This window comes from Delphinapterus leucas, chromosome 11 (genome assembly GCF_059928025.1).
Source record: "Delphinapterus leucas isolate spDelLeu-1000000601 "Yukka" chromosome 11, BTC_Dleu_Yukka2, whole genome shotgun sequence".
NCBI classification, from domain to species: domain Eukaryota; kingdom Metazoa; phylum Chordata; class Mammalia; order Artiodactyla; family Monodontidae; genus Delphinapterus; species Delphinapterus leucas.
The window spans coordinates 45,250,408-45,270,626 of record NC_143139.1 but is presented as its reverse complement, the minus strand read 5'-3'; the positions used below and the strand labels follow the sequence as shown (position 1 = coordinate 45,270,626).

The window sequence follows — 20,219 nt, the reverse complement described above, 5'->3', positions numbered from 1 at the left end:
AAATCCCCTTCCACACTCCTCGAGCCCCTGCTTGATATTCTGCCGCTCACACCTACCTTTCCCCTCCCCCAATTAAATGCCTGTCATTTGCTGGTCTGCCCCAAGATGCAGTTCAACATCCCTATTTTTGTAGCTGACCTCCATCTTTTTTTAAAATTTTATTGGAGCATAGTTGATTTACAATGTTGTGTTAGTTTCTGCTGTACAGCAAAGTGAATCAGTCAGACATATATATATATATATATATATATCTCCATTCTCTTTTGGATTCTTTTCCCATAGTCATTACAGAGTATTGAGTAGAGTGCCCTGTGCTATACAGTAGGTCCTTATTAGCTATCTATTTTTATATATAGCAGTGTGTATATGTCAATCCCAATCTCCCAACTTATCCCTCCCCCACCAGCCTACCTTCATCTTAAAAGCCACTGTTGGATGACCCTAAAAGCAGGTTAAACACATGCTTAGGGCACCAACAAAGTACAGGAAACCAAAAATATTAGGGAGAGACTTTGATATGTGATATTTCTTTTTAAAAGAAAATGTCCTCACAAGGAAAAACACCAGAATTTTGTTTCTTAAATTTATTTTCCAGATTAGTAGTGTTCTTATTTTGAACTACATATAGGGCACCATAAACTTTTTCAGTGCTTAGAGTCTACAAAGGTCTTAATGTACCTTTCTTCTCTTCTATACCTCCTACCCAGGTAATCCCATCTCCTCACTCACCTTCCCTCACAGAATTCCATCCTTCTCTATAGAGCTGCCAACTGGGGATCTGCCAATCTTCCACTTGTTCCACCACCACCCAACCTGGGTGCCCCTCCCCCCTTCTCCTCACCCAAGGACGTGCTCTTACCTGTGTGTTCCCACCAGCATCCACTAGTAGGCTGGTTGTGGCCAATGTGGCCGAGTTGGGAAAGCAAGAGAAGAGGGAGGAGATGAGGTTGGAGACACCATGTGCAAAGAGCTCCTGGAGGGATGCAGGGAGATGAAGAGGAGACAAAGGCATGGCTGGGAGGGGGGAATCACATTAGGGGGCTGTCCCCTGAATGAGGTTGGGGTCCTCACTCAAAGTCACACCTGGTTGGAATCAATAGTGTAGCTGTACTTGTCTGCATAGATGGAGGCCAGGGAGGCAGACACTGCAAAGGTAACCAGTGCCATGGGCAACGAGTCGGCCAGAATCCTGGGCAGCTCAGCCAGGTTGGGGAGGAGAGGCTGGGGAAATCTAGAGAGAGAGGAATCCGAGGTGAGGATGGGTTGGGTATAACAAGGATATGAGCAAGAGAGAGGAAATGGCATAGGGCAGGACAGGGGAAGGCGCTGGGTGGGAGAGTTGTGAGAAAAGAAAACGGGTGCCTTTTCATTCTCTCTTACCCTCCGGGCAGCAATCCAACTATCTGGATGTTGTATCTTGTGTCCAGGGAAGAGGTGAAGCAGAGCACGGAGGCCAGAAGCACCTGGGAAAGAGAGCAAATTAGAGCATGGGAGGAGACAGGCCCCTGGCAGACGCCGGAAGGAGCTCAATATGAGAGAGGATTGCAACGCAGGATTAGGTGGTTGCAGGAGCCCAGCAACTGGGGTAGCTGGGATGTTTTGGGGATGGATGCCTAACAAGTGGTTTAGAGTGAAGGAGATTGGGGATGGGAAAGAAGAATGATGTATGCCTGGAGCTATGGAGAGAGATGGACAGGAAGAAGTAAGAGGGGGCTGCTATGAGGGATGGTGGATATCAAGAGGTACAATCGAGCCATTCTAAGCAGGGAAGCTGGGTTATATCAAGGGATATATGGGGTATCTGTGGAGACGAGGAGAGCCTGTTTAGTTGGGGCGGGAGAGAGAAATGTAGGTGGACGCGGGGAGGAGGATAAAACGTGAATTACAGTGCGGGACCGGTGAGGGGAGAGACGGGAGCGAAGGTGCCGGTGCCGTGGCGAGCGACACCGCAAGGGGGCGCTGTAAGGAGGAAGAAGGCTTTCTAAGAGGCCTACAGCCGGCTTTTTGAGAGAAGGGGGGACGTTTGGGTGGGGGATTCCCGAGGGTCAAAGTGTTCTGGGAAGAGGCCTGGAAAAGTACACGTGTAAGCAGGACCTCTCATCTGTGACCTCTCCGCACTCCATGAAGGGGCGGCAGCGGCCAGTTCCTACAGGACGGGCAGGGTCTGTGCGGTGCACGGGGCTGGGACCCCATCCTCACCATGACGATTTCCCCTGGGATCGGGGTGGGTAGCCTGTCTCGGAACCTCACGTTCAATTCCTTGACGGGCACGAGCAGCGCCAGGCTGAGTGCCGAGACGGTCAGTTCGGCGGGACTGCTCCGCGGCAGCGCCGTCAGCACGGCGGCCAGCGTCTACGGGCAGGGGCAGTGAGCAGAGGGCCTGGGGCCAGGGTCGACTGCCCCCAGCGCGGACCCGCCAGACTGAGGCGAGGCCTCTCCTGGCTCCCATCAGGGCTTCCACCTCCTCAGCGACCCTCATTCAGCCACGTGGTTCTGACCTTTTCTCCGCCCGTGCCACACACTATCCCTCCACTCGCCCCCACTTCCTTTCTTTACGGGTTTCCCTCTTCCCGGGACCGCTAGAAGCCTCTTCGCTCTTCTCCCACCCTCACCTTGAAGAGAGCGAAGCAGCCGATCTGACGCGGGAGGGGCAACCCCAAAAGGCTAGGCAGTTGGGACACGAGCACGTGCAGGGCGGCCCCACTGGTTAGCGCCTTGACTACAGGCTCCGACAAAAAGGTGGCCAGGACGCCGAGCTGCAGCGCGAACATTCCCAGCTGCAGGGGAGAAGATGCGCCATCACCACTGGAGAAGGAGCAGACAAGCCCCGGCGCAGTGCACCAGCTTGTCCGCGCACCTCTCCCGCCTAGACCGGTGCTGGAGACTTGTCCCTCCCTCTCCCCTGGCCCAATTCTCCGGGCCCCCAGCGTGGATTCCCTCAGGGTCCTCCCCCAAGGTCCTCCCTCACCATCAGTGCCCCGCTCCCGAAGGCCATGGCCGCAGCCGCACCAACCCGCTGAGCATCCAGCTGTTCCCTCTCAATGCCGCTCAGGTTCCCCTCGAGGGGTTCAGGCACCAGCCGCTCCACGGCCGAGCCCGTCATAAGGCTGAGTACCGCGAAAGTTCCTAGGGCCGGGGGACAAACGCAGAGATCACCAGCTGTGCCACCTGGGGCACGGCGAGAGCCCAGGCTTCGCGCTCTCCGCCCAGGATGCTGCCGTCAGACGCCCTCTCCTAGAAGGCTTGCTGCTCAGGTGAAGATTCTGGGGCCAAGAGCTGGTGCAGCAGCCCGGAACCAGCGGTGAGGGAGGAAAGGAGGGAGCACCCGCCGGGAAAAAACGGCTCCCAACTGCGTCACTGCCCCTCCTGCAAACGCCCTGGGGACTGCCTGCTCCTTTGGGCGACAGAGTATCTCCTCTCCCCTCTTCCAAGTCGTAGAGACGTTCATTTTAACCAAATTTCATGGAGAGGAAAAGTCCGAGTAAACTCCCGCCTCTTTGCACCCACTCAGCACCCGCAGCGAGCACTGTCTAGGTCAGAGGTTCACGGCAGGGTAGCGGCCGAGGCGGAAGGGAAGGTGGGGGGCGTGAAGACGGGAATAAGGGCGAGGGAGCTTACAAGAACGGAAGGCTCAAACCCCTGTCCTTTCCACCCCACAGAGAAGGAGAGGAGTCACTGGGTCACTCACCGGTGGACAGGTGTCTCCCAGTACCCAACAAGGTGTAGATGAGGACGGGAAAGAAAGAAGTGTAGAGTCCGAACACTGGGGGCACAGAGGTCAGGAGGGCAAAAGCCATGCCTGGGGGAGTAGTGGAAGGAAAGGTCTCCGGTGTGTAGGTTAGGGGGCAGGGTGCCCAGCCTCCAGGACTGTCCTTCCCTTCCCGCACTCTTAGAGGCTGGCCCGGGGACTCTAAATCCCGCCACATGAGGGAACTGAGGGGTTAACGGGCCTCGATGGGAGGTCGTGGGGCGGACAAGGTCAGAGATCTGTGTCGGCCACGTCCTGGGGGGCTGGCGTCCTGCCTCTCTCCAGTTCCCTGGGCCGGACCGTGTCCAAGACTTCGCGCAGAATTGCACAGATGAGGGGAGCTGGGGGTGGGGATCTGATGGAGCTCCACTGTCCTTACCCAGAACTTGGCCTCAGGTCCCTGTCGCCGAGCCCTCAAGCCACACTAACCCACCACTTCGCTCGCGGTTCCCAGGCCCCGTGCCAACCCGAAGCCCTCTAGAGCTTGGGCCCCTGACAGGCTGCTGCTGGCGCCGCTCACCCTGGGGCACGTGCACGATGCCCACGGTCACTCCGGCCACCGCATCCCCGAGCAGCCAGGCCCGCCAGCGGTAGTGGGGCAGCCAACGCAGCGGGGGCAGCCGCGCCCGCAGCAGGGGCCACGGCCCCGGTCCGGAACAGGCGCGGGCCCGCCGCTTCCAAAGCCGGCGCAGCCGCGACCAGCGGGGCTCCGCGAGTAGCTCAGGCTCCTGCTCTGCGTCCCCGAAGAGCTGCTGAAACCGGGCCTCGGTAAGAGGTTCCCTGAACTTGGCGCCCAGGGGGGACTTAAGGTCGGAGGCCTCTCCCGGACCTGGGCAGGTGCTGGCACCGGGTAGCCCACTCATTTTGCCCTCTGCCACCTCCAACTCCGCCCAGTCTTAAATACCCCTCCGCCCGCGGGCCCCGAGTCCCGCCTCCGCGAAGCAGGGTCCAATCCCGTCCCGGAGGGCGCCCTCTCTTGGGGACCTTCTACAGTCAGGAGCCGGCTGCGCCTTGGGGAGGGGGTGTCTCTACGTTAGGCGTTTCCTCAGACATGCTTGGCCAGATCGCTCGCTCTGCAGCCTGCTATGGGGGGAGGGATGGCCGTGGAAAGGGGTAGGAGCCAGAGAGGTAGGGCGAAAGATAAACGCGCCCCATCACCCAACACCCACTATTTACCGCTCCTAGGTCTTTTGACTCCCGCCTTCTCGCTCCCGGTTCCTTTCCGCATCTGCACCTTGGGCGAAGACAGACGCTGACTCCTCTAGGGTTACTGGTCATTCCCAGGGCCGCTGCATTGCCCACAAGAAAGTTCAGCGGCGTTCCAACTTCCCTTCCCCGCCCCGCCCCCACCCAAATCCTCATGGGGCGCAGCTTGTCCCCAGAAAGTGTAAGGGGCTCCACTGGCCTCAGCTGCTATTGGATATGGATGGACAGAGAACCGCCCTGCCACACACACACCTCTGCTGGGAGTGGCTGGGCCTAAATTTCCAGTTCAGGGCCTCAGGGGGAACACTGAACAGACAGGGAACTTTGATTTTATTTCTCAGAAGCCAAAAACACTGAAGCACTGTTTATTACATTCCAGTGCTATTCACAGAGTAGGCACTCAACAACACGTATGTGGTTAAATTAAGTACAAAAGGGTCACCCACCCACCTCATGTACCCCTGTGGTCCCTAAAGAGATACAAAGGTTCCGAGCTCCAGAATTCTGTTATTTGCCCCATCCCCTCCTCCTCACACGAATCCTTAGCAGCCCTCCCCAGTCCCTGACCCCAAAGCCCTGGGGGTGGGGTACAGTGAGGGTGGGTCTCCCCTCTTCAATTCCTCCTATTGTTCCCCAGAAGTCTTATCTGGGCTGTACGTCCTGTCCCCCCCACCTTAGAGGTCCCTCCCCCCATTGTGGCCAGAGAGACCTCAGGCCCACAGGGAGACTCCAGCTCTTCCTCACCCTCCCACCCCAGCAGTCTATTGTCTGCTGAGGAAGCTCAAGTACACGTGACTGGGCCCAGGGGACGGATGGACACAGTGGACACACCGATGCCCAAGGACCCAGGACAGGGCATCTGGACACGGATCTCTGCACGTTTGGCTCTCTGTCCCAGGGGCTGTCCCAGAAGTTGGGAGAGGTGAAGACCCCTTTGGGCTCTCCGCTCTTGGGTCTGTGGCTTGAAGAAGAATCCCTTCCTGCTCAGTATGGATATGCCTTACAACCTCCCAGACAGCAAAAATAAGGACACCCAGAGCCAGAAGGGGACACAGCACCCCAGCATCCTCTCACCTCCCCATGTTCCCTGAGCTGAACATGGTGGCCCCAGAAAGAAAGGTACATTGGGCATTCGGAGCTTTAGAATCTGGGTGTTGGGGGGAATGGTGGGAAGTCACCCCACAGCGGGCTTTCCAGTGGGGTCTAGAACAGAGACCAGAGGGGAGGGAAAGAGGGACTGGGCAAAGGGGAGGATACGTCAAGGTTCTAGGGTTTTCCAGTAGCCCTAAGCTCCAGGTCTAGACTGAGAGTTGCTGCAGCCGCAGGTGAGGGACAAAGATAATGCGTCTTTTATCTTACATCCCGCACCCTTCTCCTTTCACCAGGCCCCTCCTCAAGTGACTGATTTGAGGGGCCAGCTGATCTCTTCCATACCCCTTTACCCCACTTACCCCTACTTCAGCTTCCCCTTCCCTCTGCCAAGACAGCAGCTTTAGTGATATAACAAAACCTTTATTCTCAAAAAACAGAAAAAACAAAATCAAAAACAAAACCAATAGTTTCTGTCTGGCCCTTGCCCCAGCCCTCCTACCCACCCACATTTCCTCCTTTTGGGGGGGACCTGTGATGCATGCATAGGGGTGGGGGCTGAAGGAACCTATGTTCCTTGGGCAGAAAGAAGTCTTTCTGAGTCTAGGCTCCCTCCTCCAAGTTGACACTCCCAGCCTTGCCCACCCTCCAGATACACCAAGAGGGAGGAATTCTGGGGCACTGCCAGAAGGATTGCCCTGAAGTTCCTGGGGGAAGAGAGTGGCTGAGTCAGCACCACCCCCATGGCCTTCACCAGTTACAGCTCATCTTCATCCAGCTTGGCAAGTCTGGCTTGGCAGGGAGGGGCGTTTGGAATTGGTGGAACTGGAGGAGAGTCATGAGGAGCCTGGGGGATGTCACTGGAGGCCTGAAGAGAGACTCAAGTCTGAGGATCAAAAAAGTTCAGGAATCCACCCTCACTCCTCTCTTGTCAGTGTAAGCCCTAGTCAAGCCACCCCCTCTTGCCAGACATCTTAGATTATCTGAGACCATCAGCTTCTCTCAGGGTTAAACTGGAGTGGGGGAGGGCAAGAGATGGGAAGTAGGAAGGGGCAGACAAAAGGAAGGTGGTGGAAGAAAGGAATGATACGGGGGAAGGAGGTTTGGGGATCCTGGAACAAGAGAGGACCTCCCCATTCTGCCCTTACAACCAGGGAATTCCATTCCTCATACCTGTGTGTCCAGGGACAGGGGGACTCTGGCCACCTGCCCTTTGGGAAACAGCAGCAGGGAGGGAAGAGAGCCATTGATGGGTGTGTGTGTGCTGACCTGGGCCCGATCTCCAGGCCGAATTCTCCCGGGGCTCCCCACCCCAGGACCTCCTGGCCGTCCCAGGCTGTTTGTCTGGCTCTCCCGTCTCTGGTACTCAATGGGTGACTGCAGTGCTGGGGCAAACAAAGGGACAGAAGGAGGGTTACAGCAGAGACACGCCCTTTCCCAGGGGCTCTGCTCTCAAGGACTGTCGGCCAATGTAAGTCGCTTGAGGCTTTAGGGGATTCTGAGTTACTAAATCTTGAGCTAGTAGTGGAAAAGTGAGGATGAGGGATGGGGAGAAGCTGGGGTGAGGGCAGGGACTGGAGATTGGGTGGTGAGGGATTCAGGACATCCCAGGACCAAGGGAGGATGTCGGGGAGGGAGGGTGAGAGCTTCACCATTGAGAAAGTCCCGCTGGCTTTCCAGGATCTGAGCCACTTGCTTGATCCAGGCCTGACTGACCGCAGGGTCTGCAGTCTGCAGGACATAGCGCTGGATCCCACCCTCTGGCCCTCTGGAGGTCAGTGCAAAGCGGCAAGGGTCGCCTTGGAGGTTCCCCTCCAGTCCCAGGCAGCTCACCTGGATTGGCAAATAAGAGGTAGCCCCCAAATTCTTCAGGCCCTCTCTGGTCCCTGTCCCCTCCAACAAATCCAAAGAGGATCTGAGGGGCCACCATCCTCTCAGAGGCCTCCCCTATCCCAGTCAGACCTCTCCCTTGGGACACCCTCCCCACCTTGATGCTGCTTTTGTGCACATATCCAGGCTGCGTTCCACCCCTCACTCCTCCTCCCAGGGCCTCGCTGAAGATGATGATTTGCTCAAAGAGGAAGACACGTCTCTCTCGAGCCCGAGACGAGAGCAGCCCCCCAGCCTCGGGCTCTGTGACCCAGAATGTGTCCTGGCCCAAGAGCTTCCCCTGAGCAGTCAAGTTGCCCTGAAACCAAAGGAGAGTGGCCTTTGAGAAAAACAATAAGAGAAAAGGGGCAACTCTCTGCTCCTCCCTCCTTCCCCTGACACTCCCAACCAACCATCTCCTGTCAGGCCCAGGAGAGCACAGTTCCCTGTAAGGATCTCCTGAGTGCTCAGCCTGGGGCAGAAGAGCATTGCTCCATCCCTGTACCTCAAACCCCCGCAGTCTCCCCAGGGTCATCATGTCATTACAGCGCTTGGGTACGAAGCACATGACCTCCACAGCTTGCTGGGACACAAGTGAAAAGAAAAGCACTGTCATCTTTGGGAAAGAGGCGTCTTCAGACCATGTCTCTATCGCCAACCAGCCTTCCCCTTCACCACCCATGGAGCTGGAGGAACCCAGGAGACTAAGAAGATGAGGTGTGCGTGGTGTGTCCTGTGAGATCTGGGAGTACTCACCTCCAGCTCTTCAGTATCCATCCCAGCTCTACTATAATACTTGAGAAAATCCTAAGACACAGAGAAGAAAGAAATGCTCAGGGAGGTTATGAGAACATCCTCAAAAGCCCTCACATCCTCCCCTGAGGACACAGGTGAGGGCCCCCCGGAAGTCTGGGTGGGGAGCCTTAGGAACCCTGGGGAGACGAATGAGGAAAGGGCCATCCCAACCAGCCGTGCCCCCAGGGAACAGGTGGCCCCGACCTTGAGCAGCAGCTGGTATTTCATGATCCTCTGCACTGGTTTGATGAGGAGGTCGTTGAGCTGCAGGCGGTGCCCCAGCTGCTGCCGGAGCTCCTGGGGACAGGGACAGATGGGGTGGTTTTGCAGCCTGGAAAGCCTGCTCATGCTGACGATTCTGTCCCCCTTTCCCCAAGGTATCTCAGCCACTGACCTCAAAATAGCTGTCCCCAAATTCTGATACCACATGCTCTGACTTGGGCTTATTCTGACAGTACACCACGTACATATGCAGGCGGCGCTCCTAACAGGAGTAAAATTCAAGAAAGAGTAGAGTGAGTGAGGAGAGAGGGCACATCTCCAGAAAGTCCTGACCCACTCCCAAGCCCCTCCCCTCCTGGGCCCCACTCTCTCAAGCCTCACATGTTTGATGAATAGCTGAGCCAGCCAATCAGGATCCTTCAAACACCTCTGTAACTCCTGCAGGAAATAGCTGGAGGGGTAGGGAGGGAAAAGGTTGGTCAAATACCCCTACTCCAAGCAACTCAGAGCTCTCTGCCCTGGTAGTGTTCCCCACGAAGTCTCTCCAAACATTCCTCAGGCAACAATGGGCCCGTGGGTAGGATACAGAGACCACCAGACATACGCCCCTTCCCCTCGCTCTCAGGGATCCATCACTCACTCTCGATGCCACTCGTAGATTTGCTGGATGTTCCCAAACACAATCCTGTCACGACCTCGAAGATTCTCGGGTACCCCCTGAGCAGCCATGGTGGCCATGTAACCCTGTGGGAAGGTTGGGTGGGAACATGAGTGTGTGGAGCCAGTCCTGGTGGGAACCTCCCCTCCCCAAGAAGTCCAGGATGTAGGGGAGACTGGGAAGGTGGGACAGAGGAGCAACAAGGCATCTCCTAACATTAGCCCTGGGGAGAGGGAAAGGGCTGGGCCAGGGCTGGGAAGGGAAAAGGGAGCTACCTCTACAATCTGCCCCAAGTCGTCCACGTACATTTTCTCTGTCTCTACCAGTTCACTCAGGACGTACCTGGGAAGAGAACAGGTTTAGCCACTTCCTCCCTCCTGGACTAGAAGCCCCTTCATTACCACAGCCAACCTCAGGGGAAATTCCAAGTCTCAAATCTAAAATGTGAGAGACAATCCTCTGGAAGTTGCGCGACTGCAGGGGTCAGGGATAGAGAGTGTGTAGACACTTACATACTCCTTTCCAGAGCCTTCTTCTGGTCCTCTTCACTCTCAGGGGCTTGGGACAAAGTCTCCTCTTCAGGTGGCTGTAAGGAAGAACATCCCAGAGTAAGCAAATGGATGCCTCTTGGGTGAGGGGAGCCACGCCAGACTCATTTCTTCATACCTGTGTCTTATCCCCAGGGCCCCCCAACAATGTGGTCAGCAGGGTCAGTTCTGGCAGCTCCTCTCCTGTGGCTAAAGCTGGTTCCAGCATCCAGTTCTGGGGGCCAGAGGTCAAGTGTCAAAGGTCAGGGACAGTAGCTGTGTCTCCCCAGTGACCAGTGGCCCCCTCAACCTGCCCTCTCCCAGCACCCTTCATGGATGTCCTACATGCTTCTCTGGTGCTCCCTCCTCACCTCATATGGTCCAGCCTGGCCACCTTCTGCCTCAGTTTCCACACTGAGACAATGTTTAGAATGATCCAACCATCTTCTCAGGCCACTGACTGGCCCTGGGGGTCCCGGGGAACAGGGGCCAGAGCTGGGGCCAGAGCTGGGGCCAGAGGGAGCAGCCAGACCCGAGGCAGCTGAAGCCGAGATACTCCCCTCACTGCCAGCAATGGGATAGGATTCTAAGGGGGTGGGGTAGGGGGAGAAAGGGGGTGATAAATTTTGCTTCAGTTCCAGATTCAGCGTCCCTAGGGAGCTCCCAGAGTCTCTGCTCTGTGATGCTCAGCCCCTCTCCCTCAGGGCTCACTTTCTTGCCATCCTCATTGGAGTTGGCCAGGAGAGAAAATTTCACCAGGACACCCTTGGGAAGAAGGACAGAAAACACCTGGCTCCCTAGGCCTGGAACCCCCAGTTACATGTGGGGGTTCCCCCATATCTGAGCATGGCACCAATATGGGGGTGAGGGCAGCCATCTGGGAAGACACTGGAAGCTGGGGGTGGCCATCTGCTCTCCTACAACCTTCCCCCTTGCAATGGGTACAGACCATTCTCTGAGAAGGGCGGTCGGCGGGGGGGGGGGGGGAGAAAAAGAGCTTAAGAGCCCATCTGCCACCCCCAGACCCCTCCTCCACCAAGTGCACTAGTCACTATAAAAAGAAAAGACTTCTGCAGCCCACCTTCCCAGCACATGCACAAACCCAATAGAGGGGGCAAGTGAGGAGAGCTCATCGGTGTTATCCTTGGCCTGGGCTCAGGGACAGAGGAGCTGTGATTTGGGAAAAAGTCCCTGGTAGACCCCCCTCATCCCTCATTCCTCCATCCCCCTGTCCTTCTTCAGATCTGAAGTAGATTCTCAGCAAAAGGATTTCAGGGAAGATGTGGTCTAGGCATAAGGGGATTGTGGATGGGTTTTTCTCATACTCAGTTGAGAGGAGTCCCCTGCCCCTTCCCCAATTTCCTTAACTTTTAACTGTTAGAAATTTGAAGGCAAGAGGGGATCTTAGAGATCATCTATTAGGTCACTTTCCTGGAAAACACAGGTATAGTCTCCAGCCTCTAAATCCCTAGGGCCGGGACAGACACAAGTCCTGAACCCTCAGCCCGCCCCCCACTCAACACTGGGCCCTCGCGACCTTACACTCACCATGTCCCCCCCGGGCGAAGCAGCAGACGCATTTTGCCAGCACTTTTCGGATCACGCGGGGACAGGCACAGCGACCCCCCTTTTGCCCCCCCCGCATGGCGCCCGGGCCCCCCCACACCCCTGACCCGGGCGGGCCATGCAGGGGGAACCACGGGGGCCGGGGACGGCGCAGGGTGTACACCCCCCCTCCCTCCTACCCCGCTCCAGGCTGGGGGAGGCGGGGGGAGGGAGGGAATAGGAAGGGGGGGGTCCAGGGGTAGGCGGAAGTCTGGTCTGGAAAAGGGCTGGGGACTCTGCAGAGAGGGCGGCGCGCGGCCGGGCCGCCGAGCTGGGCGGGGAGGGTTTCCGGAACCCAGTCGGTGCGGGGCCCAGGGTCCAGATGTCCAGCGGGAAGGGGAGGGATGGTGGAGGAGGCTGGGCCGGGATGCGGCAGCCACTCCAGCTCCGTCTCCGGCCTCCCGGATTGGGGGTAGTTCTAGGCCTGGTCAGGGGAGGAGGCGGGGGCCGACTCCCCGAGTCACTGGCGCTGCGCGGGTCCCCGCCGAGCGGCGAGCAGAATAACAGGCCCCGCCGCCGGGTCGCCGCGGGGAGGGGCCTCTGCGGCCCAGCTCCGCCTTCTCCCTCGCTTTCCCCCTTCAGCCAGTGCTGGGTTCCCGCCCCAATTCCCCCTCCCCCAGGCACCACCTCGTACCCACTCCAAGTCCCCAGCGCCTCCGCCCCTCCTCTCTAGCCTGGGCTCCCCAGCCCCGGGTTCCCCCTCTCTCCCGCATCTCCGGCTCCGACTGCGGAGCACTGGCGTGGGGGTTAAGCCCGGCGGCGGGGTCGGCTAGGGTCGCCCCTCGGCCTCTGCGGCGGAGAAGGGCGCGGCGGATGGGGCCTTAGCCTGTGCGAAGAGGTCCTGGGGTTGGGACTGTCTCTAGCCGCGCAGGGGTGGACAAGGTCCCCCAGTAGGGGATGCGTGAATGGGGAGCTCTTTGTGGGGAACGCAGCCCGGGTGCCGCCCTCTCGCCGGACCCTTCTTTCCTCCAGGCCCCGGGACTCCAGCTGAGGCTAATCACCAATTAAGGAGAAGTCCTGGAGACTCGGCTGGCGAGGGGCCAGGGGTGGGGCGCGGGGACACTACGCCAGCGGGGGCTCGGGACCCGCTGAGGTGGGGGACACACAGCAGGCTAGAGGGCGAGAAGAAGCGTGGAGGTCTCAGCGTCTATATGGGTCTCATGCAAATTAGATGCGAACCTTTATACTAAAACGAGCAGCATATTTTTTAATTCGCCACTTTGCGCAGGATGGCAAACTGTGCCCCACCCCACCCCTAGCTTCTTACCGGGCAGCGGAGCCCAGGCGGGGACCTCGCGTTCGCGCTCCCCTCTCTGATTCCCCTCCATACAGTTAGATTCTGGCTCGGTCCCCCCCAGTCCTAGGGGGCTTCTCTTCGGGGGCTGCGGGGACAGAGTGATCGTAAGAAACCCGCCCTCCACGCCCAGCCTAGACCTCCCGCTTCCCCTTCTCCCTCCTGTCAAAATCCACTTTGTTATAAAAGGGTCTTCGCCAAGGCTGGGGTGGAGGGAGCAGTTTACCCAAGAACGTGCCTATGGTCCTCTTAATGGAACTTTTGGATTCCTGCGACTACCCCGAAGAATTCTTGTTTGCGGGTAAATTGAGTTTGTGGGGTGCAGCCATCCTGAAGCCCCCTAAAGACCCCCGACCCCACCGTGGTCCCCCTTTCTTACCCCCTCCTGCCCGGGTAGGGCGCATGCGCGCAGCATGCCCCCCATGACCCCCAGTATCCGGTCAGTGCGGCCAGGGGCGGGGCGGTCCGGGGGCTTCATGCTGGACCCCTACCCTCCTCCAAGTTTCAGAGCCGAGGGGGCACGGAAGCTGGTGGGCTCTGAGGCCAGCGTGCGTCCGGGGAGTTGCCGCCGCGGAATCCGCCCCCTGCCAGGCTCCGCCCCCACTCCCACCCCAGCCAAACTTTTCAAAAGGGGTAGGGTTGTTCCTTTCTCTGCAACTGTAGTTCAGCAACAAACCCCACTTCATCCTGACTCCGCTGTCGAATCACGATCCAAGGCTTCGCAGTTTTATCTTGGAGCCCACTAAGTACCTGCCGTTTTCCCAGGCCCTCTGGAGGCAGAGAGCCTGGGGAGGCGCCCAGGGAGTTCCCGATCACCACCCCCTTCTCCCTCTCATCAGGTCCAGCTCCTCACCCCAGCCCCCATCCCCCATCCCCCACCCCGGCCCACAGAACAGAACGGGTGTGGCATAGAGAGTTGCATATTTTACTTTATTTTTATTAAATTAAAAGCTACAGTCTGGCGGCGATTCCAGAACAGGGTAAGGAGGCTCCTTCTAGGGGGCAGAGAAGAGTGGGAGAAAGACTGACAAAGACAGAGACACAGGAGAGAAAGGACAAGGTTAAGGGAGAAGGGGTATTGTTTCTGAAGAACATATGCGGCCGGCTCTACGGGGACTCACAGCAGCCTGACCCCCCTCCCCGAGCAGAAATTCAGCAGTGGAGCAGTATGGGGTGGGGGGATCAAGAGACCCTCTCCTCCCCACCCAGGTCCTTTCTCAGCTTAGTCACTGGAGCACATCACAAACCAGAAAAAGCCAAGGGCAATGGAGGGGGCAGGAAGACTGGGAGTATGTACAGGGGGAGGAGGGGAGCAGAGCCTGGGACGTCAGACTCTGCCAGAAGGGAGTGGCTCACACTGCACTGAAGCACTCAGCCTGTGGGGGACTGGGGAGGGATCACCCGTCCTCCTCTGAACCCCTTCCCCAGTCAGACAGTCCCCCACTTGAGTGATGAGGGGGACAGAGGGAGAGACAACAGAGGCTCCCACTGGGTCCTACTGAAGGAGAACAGCAGGGGCCTCCCAAAGGGGATGTCCTTCAGTCATCGGTGATGCCCTTGGCTCTCAGCTCCTCTTGCACCCGGGTCAGGTAGGTGGGGTCCGGGTACCCAAACCTGGGAGCAAAGAGAAATGAGGGTCAGGGTTAGCCGTTCAGGCTTACTCATATTACCCCCAGGCTCACCCTCATTCTGGTGCCCCATTCTAGCCCCTCCCCACCTTCCCTGAGATTATCCAAACCCAAGATAACTGAGCCCAATTCTGCTTAGTTTTGTAGGTTAAGCTGGGCACATTAGGACCAGGATGACTACAGGAGAAACTGGGACAGGCAATATGGTTGAATAGTTTGGGGGTGGTCCTCTCCAGTTAGGAGGCTCCCCGAGAGAAGTGGGGAGAAGGGGTGGAGTCAAGGGAAGGGAAGAAGGCGTCTCGCACAGCTGCGGTCCCCCTGTGCAGCTGGTCTTGTGGTGGATGTCGTTCCAGGTGATGACATTCGGTCTCCCTGTGGTCATGGACGTGCCGATGGTGAAGGTGAGGCGCTGGTCAAATGCCTTGCGGAACAGGCTCAGCACCTTGTTGCCCTCAGGGCAGTCTGGGAGGTAGGCCACCCGTGTGGTGCCAGGATACCGAACTCCTGGGTTTGGGTGTTCAGCCTGGGGCGGGGGAGGCAGAGTGGGCAGTGAGCAGCTGGGCATCTTAAGGGTCATCCTGGCCAGCCTTCTGGCTGTACACCCCCAGCTAACGCTGATGGGGCAGCGACAGCCTTCCAGGGAAGGCGCAACTCTAGGGTCTGGGCAGCAGAAGCCTGTTTCCAGACAAAATCCTCATCATTAAGAGGTTCTTTCTGCTGTCCCGATCCCTCAAGCCTCAATTCAGCAACAAATGAATTCTCAAAAGTAGCTAGGCCTTACTCTCCAGATAACTCGGCAGAAATGTGAAGACTGAGAATAATTGGTCTTTCAGCCTTCCCTTCTCCACCTGAAAACACTCCCAATGCGTCTTCCACTGTCTAACCTGTTCTATTTTTCTATTACTCCCCTTCAGAGCTTCCTCATCACTCTGCAAACCCGAACTGGACATTACTCTTTGTCAAGCAGGAAGACACCTTTACGCTCTTGACCGCTCCTATTTTAACCTTCCACCGTCATCAAGGTTTTCCCTCTCATAAATATGGAATGGAGTAACGCTCCCAGCACTGTTAAGGGGGGTCAGACCCTTCCCACCGTGCCTGTCCGCACCTGAGCCACCACGTCCACAGACTTCACCTCTGCCAAGAATAGATGTCAACATCCAAGCTCATCAAAGAAATAGAATTCAATTCCTTTCTCTCATACCTATTTTCACGGGTGCCTTGGGGTCATGGGGATGGAAAAGCTAGGCTTCAAGGGGGCCTCTAGCTCCAGGGCACTTGAGTGGGAAGGCATACCGGGAGACAGCAAGACTGTATCACATCTAACAAACATACTCCCCCTCCCCCAGTTTTCCTAGGTCAGAGAACAAGCGCGGGGAAAACCAAAGGGTAAGGGCAGGCCATAGGCTTCTTACCCCCTGGACACCGGGCGGGAAGACGTACTGGATGACGATGGTGCCGTACTTCTCATAGCTGGGTAGGAGGAGTGTGGCATCCTTAGAGACCAGCATCCGCCCATTCTGGGGCTGGTTGCCCACCAGCTGCCCATAGAAGCGGCCACACATGGGGCAGGCCTTTTTCACCTGCAGGGCCCGGGTGATGCAGCCCTCGCAGAATGAGTGCCGGCACTTCTCTAATGTCTTGGCATTCTGGATCTCCCCCAGACAGATGGGGCAGGTGCTCTCCTGCTCTTCTGCCTCCTCCCGAAGGCGGGGGGGAAGAGGAGGGGGCAGGGGAGGAGGAGGGGGGGGCAGCCCCCGTGCCCCTGGGGGCAGGAGTGGGGCTGCTCGGAGAGGGGGCGGGCCTGGGCGGTGCAGCTCAGGGTGCTCCCCCCCACCCCCCAAAGCCAGGCAGCCCATAAGCTCCCCCTGCCTCTGAGCTTTCTTCAGCTCTTTCTCTGCCTCTTTGAGCAGCCCCTTGAGAGCCTTCCGGGCCAGGTAGAGCCCATTGGGAGGGGCTGGGGGAGGGCCCTGAGGGGAAAGCTGGAGGACATAGATGTCAGAAGTCTCGCCGTCTATGAGAATGGACACACGGTGCTCCTCCCGAAGCCGGGCCAGCCGGGCAGGGGTCTCCTTGCTGAGGAAGTCCCACACAGGCTTGGAGACAGTCACTTTGTTCTTGCAGGTGCCTCCACAGGCTGCCATTCTGGACAGGACGAACGACACTGCCCCCAGGGTGAAAAGGACTCAGGGTGGGGGGTCCCCATTTGACAAATATCAGTGCCTCCTACTTCCCGTTCCTTTCCAACCCTATATTATCTCCACTCACTCAGAGGTCAACCCCCAACTCCTCCCCCAAGTTCATGTTCTGTTTCCTCTTATCTTTCAAACTCCAGCACCCACTGAAGAGCAAGAAAGCTTCTATATCTTTATTATCATCCAAGCCGAGCATCAATCTTGGTTCTCTTATACTGCTCCCAAGATCACAGAAACAACCTGCCCCTCCCCCCACATCAGGTGAGAACTGAGTTCTGTAAAAGGAAGGGAGATTTTTGCCCTCCTTTTTGCTCACTTTGATCCTGAAGAGCTTAGAATTGGCATGCAGGCTCTCTCTCTCTGTTCCTGCTCCCTACTTGTAGGTTGTGTGACCTGGTGGGTGGAAAGGGAAAGGAGGGAAAATGAAAAACCCCTTCTCCCATTTCCACAGGCCCCAACCCAGCAGCCCACTTAACAGAGACGGGATCTGGGTGTAAGTTACTGGGAATGGGATTACTTGGAACGTGGAATAGAGGCAACCAATTTAAAGGTGAAAGTTGAGGTTCCCATGAAAGGCAGATACCTGGAAAGCCCATGGACGATGAGAGCAGCAGAAATCCCTCTGTTTCCACACTTAGCTGACCAGGACTGGGGCAGGGGGAGTGGGGGGGGGGACTGGGTTAGGATGACAAATGTTACCATTTTCCCCAGTCTGCCCAGAAACAAAACCTCCTCTTTCATTTCCTCTCCTTGTCTCTTGCAGAATTCCATCCCCAGCCACTCTCCAAGTTGCTAAAGAAGGAACTTCAGCATGCTAACTTTCCTCTTCCTCAGCTCTGAGGCTCTTAAGAAAGCCTAGGGGCACGGATAAGAGAAGTCTGGAAGGGAAAAGCCCACACAGATAGAGGTCTTTTTTGCCACCTCCCTCAGGTCACAAGGACAAGAATATTTCCTTTGCTCCCCAATTCCTTGCCCTACTCCACATTCCCGAATAATTCAGCCCCTATTGCTAGGGAGCCTTCCTTGAGAGTTAACCCGGTCCCTTCTGCTGGAGTCTGCTTGGAATGCCAACAAAGTGGCAGCAGCCCCTGCAATAAGAAAGTTCTCGCTGTCGCCGTCACCTTTTAAACCCAGCACGTGAAGTCCAAGCCTGCCAGCTACCTAGGCTACATTTAGGGAGGGGTGGGGCTCAGGCAGAGGGATCTGCTGGAGCAGCCTGATGTTTCCCCGGAGTCTTGCCGTGTTCAGCTACAGAGCTATCCCTACAATACCTCCAAATGCAGCCCAAATAGAAAGAAGGGCCATTAGCGTGACCTCAATTCCTTGACTGATCCATAGGGGAGCAGCTCTCCGTTTGTGCCTCCATCATAGTCCCCTCAGGGCCAGATGCAGCTCAAGATTCAGAAAGTGAAATTGGAACCCTAGAGCCTCGGCTCATACTGTCCATCCAGGTGGAACACCCTCTCCCCATCAGAGAGAAGCCAGGACCTAGGTGTCCTTTGCTCCGAGTCCTGATGGCACAGAAAAGGGAGGCGGGGCCCCAGTTTATGCTGGGTCCGATTCCTCTGGGGCAACCCAGGCCGGACACGGGGCCAGTCCCTCTCGCCAGACAGAGGCCGCCCACAGGGGCAGCCAGGAAGGGCCAGGGTCCCTGCGGGCATCAACTGAGGCATCTCCACCCCTCCCCCCACGACCTCCTGCAAGACCCGACCCGGAACCACCTCCCACATGGCCCGCTCGGCAGAGCCCCCGCAGCCCCACAGCTGGGTGGGGTGGATGTCGGCCCGATCGCGGGCCCCAGAACCCCCGAACGGAGGCCAAGGCTGGAGGGTGACAGAAAGAGCATTAGCGGGGCCTGGAAGGGGGCCCCGGCGCCGCGCGCGGGGGAAGGAGGCGGAGGAGGGGGCGCAGGGGGAACCGGAGGGCGCGCGGGGAGGTGTGAGCGGGGCCCGGGGGGCGCGCGGCGGGTGCGGGGGGCGCCGGGCTCACCTACCTCTTGTCAGCGCCGCCATTGCCGGTCACATGACTGAGGCTGTTGCTGGGATGACGGTCTGGGCCTTAGCAACCAGGGTGGGGGGGAGACCCCGAGAAGGTGGCGGGGGGCGGGGGGTAGTTTGCAGGTGGTGCAGACTGAGGGAAAGGGAAGGAAGAAGGATGGCACCCCCCTTCCCCTTCGGGTAATAATCACCGTTTGCTTTGACCCCTTCTATCCACAAGCCCCTGCTCTTCTGCCCCAAAACAAAAATGGAGGCGCCGTCCCAATCTTCGGAGGCTTGGGGTGGTATCGTGGAACCGAGGGTGGGAGGTTAAATCTCTTAGAGACGCCACCCTTCTCGCTTCCCCCTCCCGGGAGGGGCCCCTCTCCCTTTTCTTTCCCAGCCAGCTTCGTGGCAGCTTCTGGGAGCTAGTGGTGGATGGGTGGGTGAGGAGTGTCGCTTACGTAGATGGGGAAGAGAGGGCAATTTCTCTGTGATCCTTTTTCTAGAAAGGCCTTTGAGGAATATGGAGTAGGAAGAAGAGTAATAGTAAAAAGCATTGGTTCTAAAAAATAAGTCCAGGACTAAACCATTTCAATCCCCTGCCTCATCGCTTGCCTTTTCCCAGATTGTTACCTTCTGTGACCCCGCAAAACCTGCTCCCAGATGGGTATTGGTAAGTGTCTCTGATTTTTCTCTTTACACAAACAGGGATACTGAGGCTGGTGCAGAATGAGAAGTGAATACATCTTTTTTTTAAATGCCTTGGAGTGATGGTAGTATCAAGTCTATGGTTGAAATAGAGTTAAAAACTCTCAAAGGAAAAAAAAAAAAAAAAAAGCTCTTCTCTCTTCTGCTTCCCACATCAGAGCAATCTCCGCCCCCAGTCCAACTCACTTCCCTGGGGCCACATCAAGCCAGGTTTTTCCACCAGCCAGAAGCACCGATGGATCTCCCAGCCTGGCAGCGACTTCTGATAATCCACCCCCTTTTCTTTACTCCCTCTCCATCTGGATGGTTGGTCACTTTCTTCTTTACTTTCCCAGGACCCTGCTGTACTCTTCCTGCCCTCCAGACAGAGGACTTCTTTCCAGGAAGCCTGCAGGAACACTGAATTCCTTCTCCTTTAGCTCATGTGTGCTTGGTGCTCACCTTTACAGAGATGGGAGTGTGATCTAGCCCAGAACCCTGGGGGAAGAGGGAGGGTCACATCATCTCAGCTGTCCCTGGCCCCCCTACAGCTAACTCCCACAAAATTGGGGAATGTTTTCCATTCCCATGCACACTCAACACCTTTTTAAGTTCACAGCCATCTATCTTGAAACCCACATCCTTAGGGACCCAACACCTTAAAGACCAATCAGAATTCTTCATCTGGTCTCTGCATCCCTAAGCCCAGGCTTCCAA

The 20,219-nt window shown here is 57.1% G+C and overlaps 3 protein-coding genes across 6 annotated transcripts in view; all 3 read right to left on the bottom strand.

Moving 5' to 3' along the window:
* The window catches only part of SLC26A10P (Solute carrier family 26 member 10), an 8,121-nt gene extending 3,030 nt beyond the window's left edge, over nt 1-5,091 (bottom strand). The window contains exons 1-8 of the mRNA XM_089920926.1: nt 4,269-5,091; nt 3,689-3,799; nt 2,969-3,126; nt 2,613-2,777; nt 2,200-2,352; nt 1,381-1,463; nt 1,084-1,231; nt 860-973 (exon numbers count right to left, since the gene is read on the bottom strand). Of these exons, the coding sequence (XP_089777052.1) occupies nt 860-973; nt 1,084-1,231; nt 1,381-1,463; nt 2,200-2,352; nt 2,613-2,777; nt 2,969-3,126; nt 3,689-3,799; nt 4,269-4,611 (1,275 nt within the window). The 5' untranslated portion in view covers nt 4,612-5,091. The remainder of the gene's footprint in view (nt 1-859; nt 974-1,083; nt 1,232-1,380; nt 1,464-2,199; nt 2,353-2,612; nt 2,778-2,968; nt 3,127-3,688; nt 3,800-4,268) is intronic.
* Nucleotides 5,090-13,564, bottom strand: ARHGEF25 (Rho guanine nucleotide exchange factor 25). Of its 2 annotated transcripts, XM_089920924.1 has the most exons (15): nt 13,393-13,564; nt 12,987-13,101; nt 10,486-10,700; nt 10,254-10,349; nt 10,100-10,173; nt 9,863-9,929; nt 9,570-9,673; nt 9,311-9,380; nt 9,102-9,191; nt 8,912-9,004; nt 8,669-8,719; nt 8,031-8,495; nt 7,696-7,876; nt 7,217-7,428; nt 5,090-6,911 (listed from the first exon to the last, which is right to left on the bottom strand). In XM_089920924.1, the coding sequence occupies exons 1-15, from the start codon at nt 13,489-13,491 to the stop codon at nt 6,801-6,803; spliced, it is 2,043 nt and encodes a 680-aa protein (XP_089777050.1). In that variant the 5' UTR covers nt 13,492-13,564; the 3' UTR covers nt 5,090-6,800. The 2 variants fall into 2 exon arrangements, with proteins under 2 accessions (XP_089777050.1, XP_089777051.1); XM_089920925.1 differs by lacking the exons at nt 12,987-13,101; nt 13,393-13,564 and adding an exon at nt 11,663-11,775.
* Nucleotides 13,563-20,154, bottom strand: DTX3 (deltex E3 ubiquitin ligase 3). 3 transcript variants are annotated; one of them, XM_089920920.1, is made up of 4 exons: nt 17,420-20,154; nt 17,153-17,229; nt 16,057-16,805; nt 13,563-15,164 (listed from the first exon to the last, which is right to left on the bottom strand). In XM_089920920.1, coding segments are annotated over exons 2-4 (1,125 nt in total). In that variant the 5' UTR covers nt 17,154-17,229; nt 17,420-20,154; the 3' UTR covers nt 13,563-14,789. The 3 variants fall into 3 exon arrangements, with proteins under 3 accessions (XP_089777046.1, XP_089777045.1, XP_089777047.1); XM_089920921.1 differs by having other exon boundaries at nt 13,565-14,627; nt 14,947-15,164; nt 17,153-20,154; XM_089920919.1 differs by having other exon boundaries at nt 17,153-20,154.
* Between the last annotated feature and the right edge of the window lie 65 nt (nt 20,155-20,219).

Coding starts and splice junctions, on each gene's coding strand:
- ARHGEF25 (XM_089920924.1), bottom strand. CDS start 13,491: ATGAAGCCCCCGGACCGCCCCGCCCCTGGCCGCACTGACCGGATACTG. Junction 9,674..9,862: donor ACTTGGGGCAGATTGTAGAG/GTAGCTCCCTTT, acceptor ACCTTCCCACAG/GGTTACATGGCCACCATGGC. Junction 8,720..8,911: donor AATACCAGCTGCTGCTCAAG/GTCGGGGCCACC, acceptor TCTGTGTCTTAG/GATTTTCTCAAGTATTATAG.
- DTX3 (XM_089920919.1), bottom strand. Junction 15,165..16,056: donor TCCCGCCCGGTGTCCAGGGG/GTAAGAAGCCTA, acceptor CCCCCGCCCCAG/GCTGAACACCCAAACCCAGG.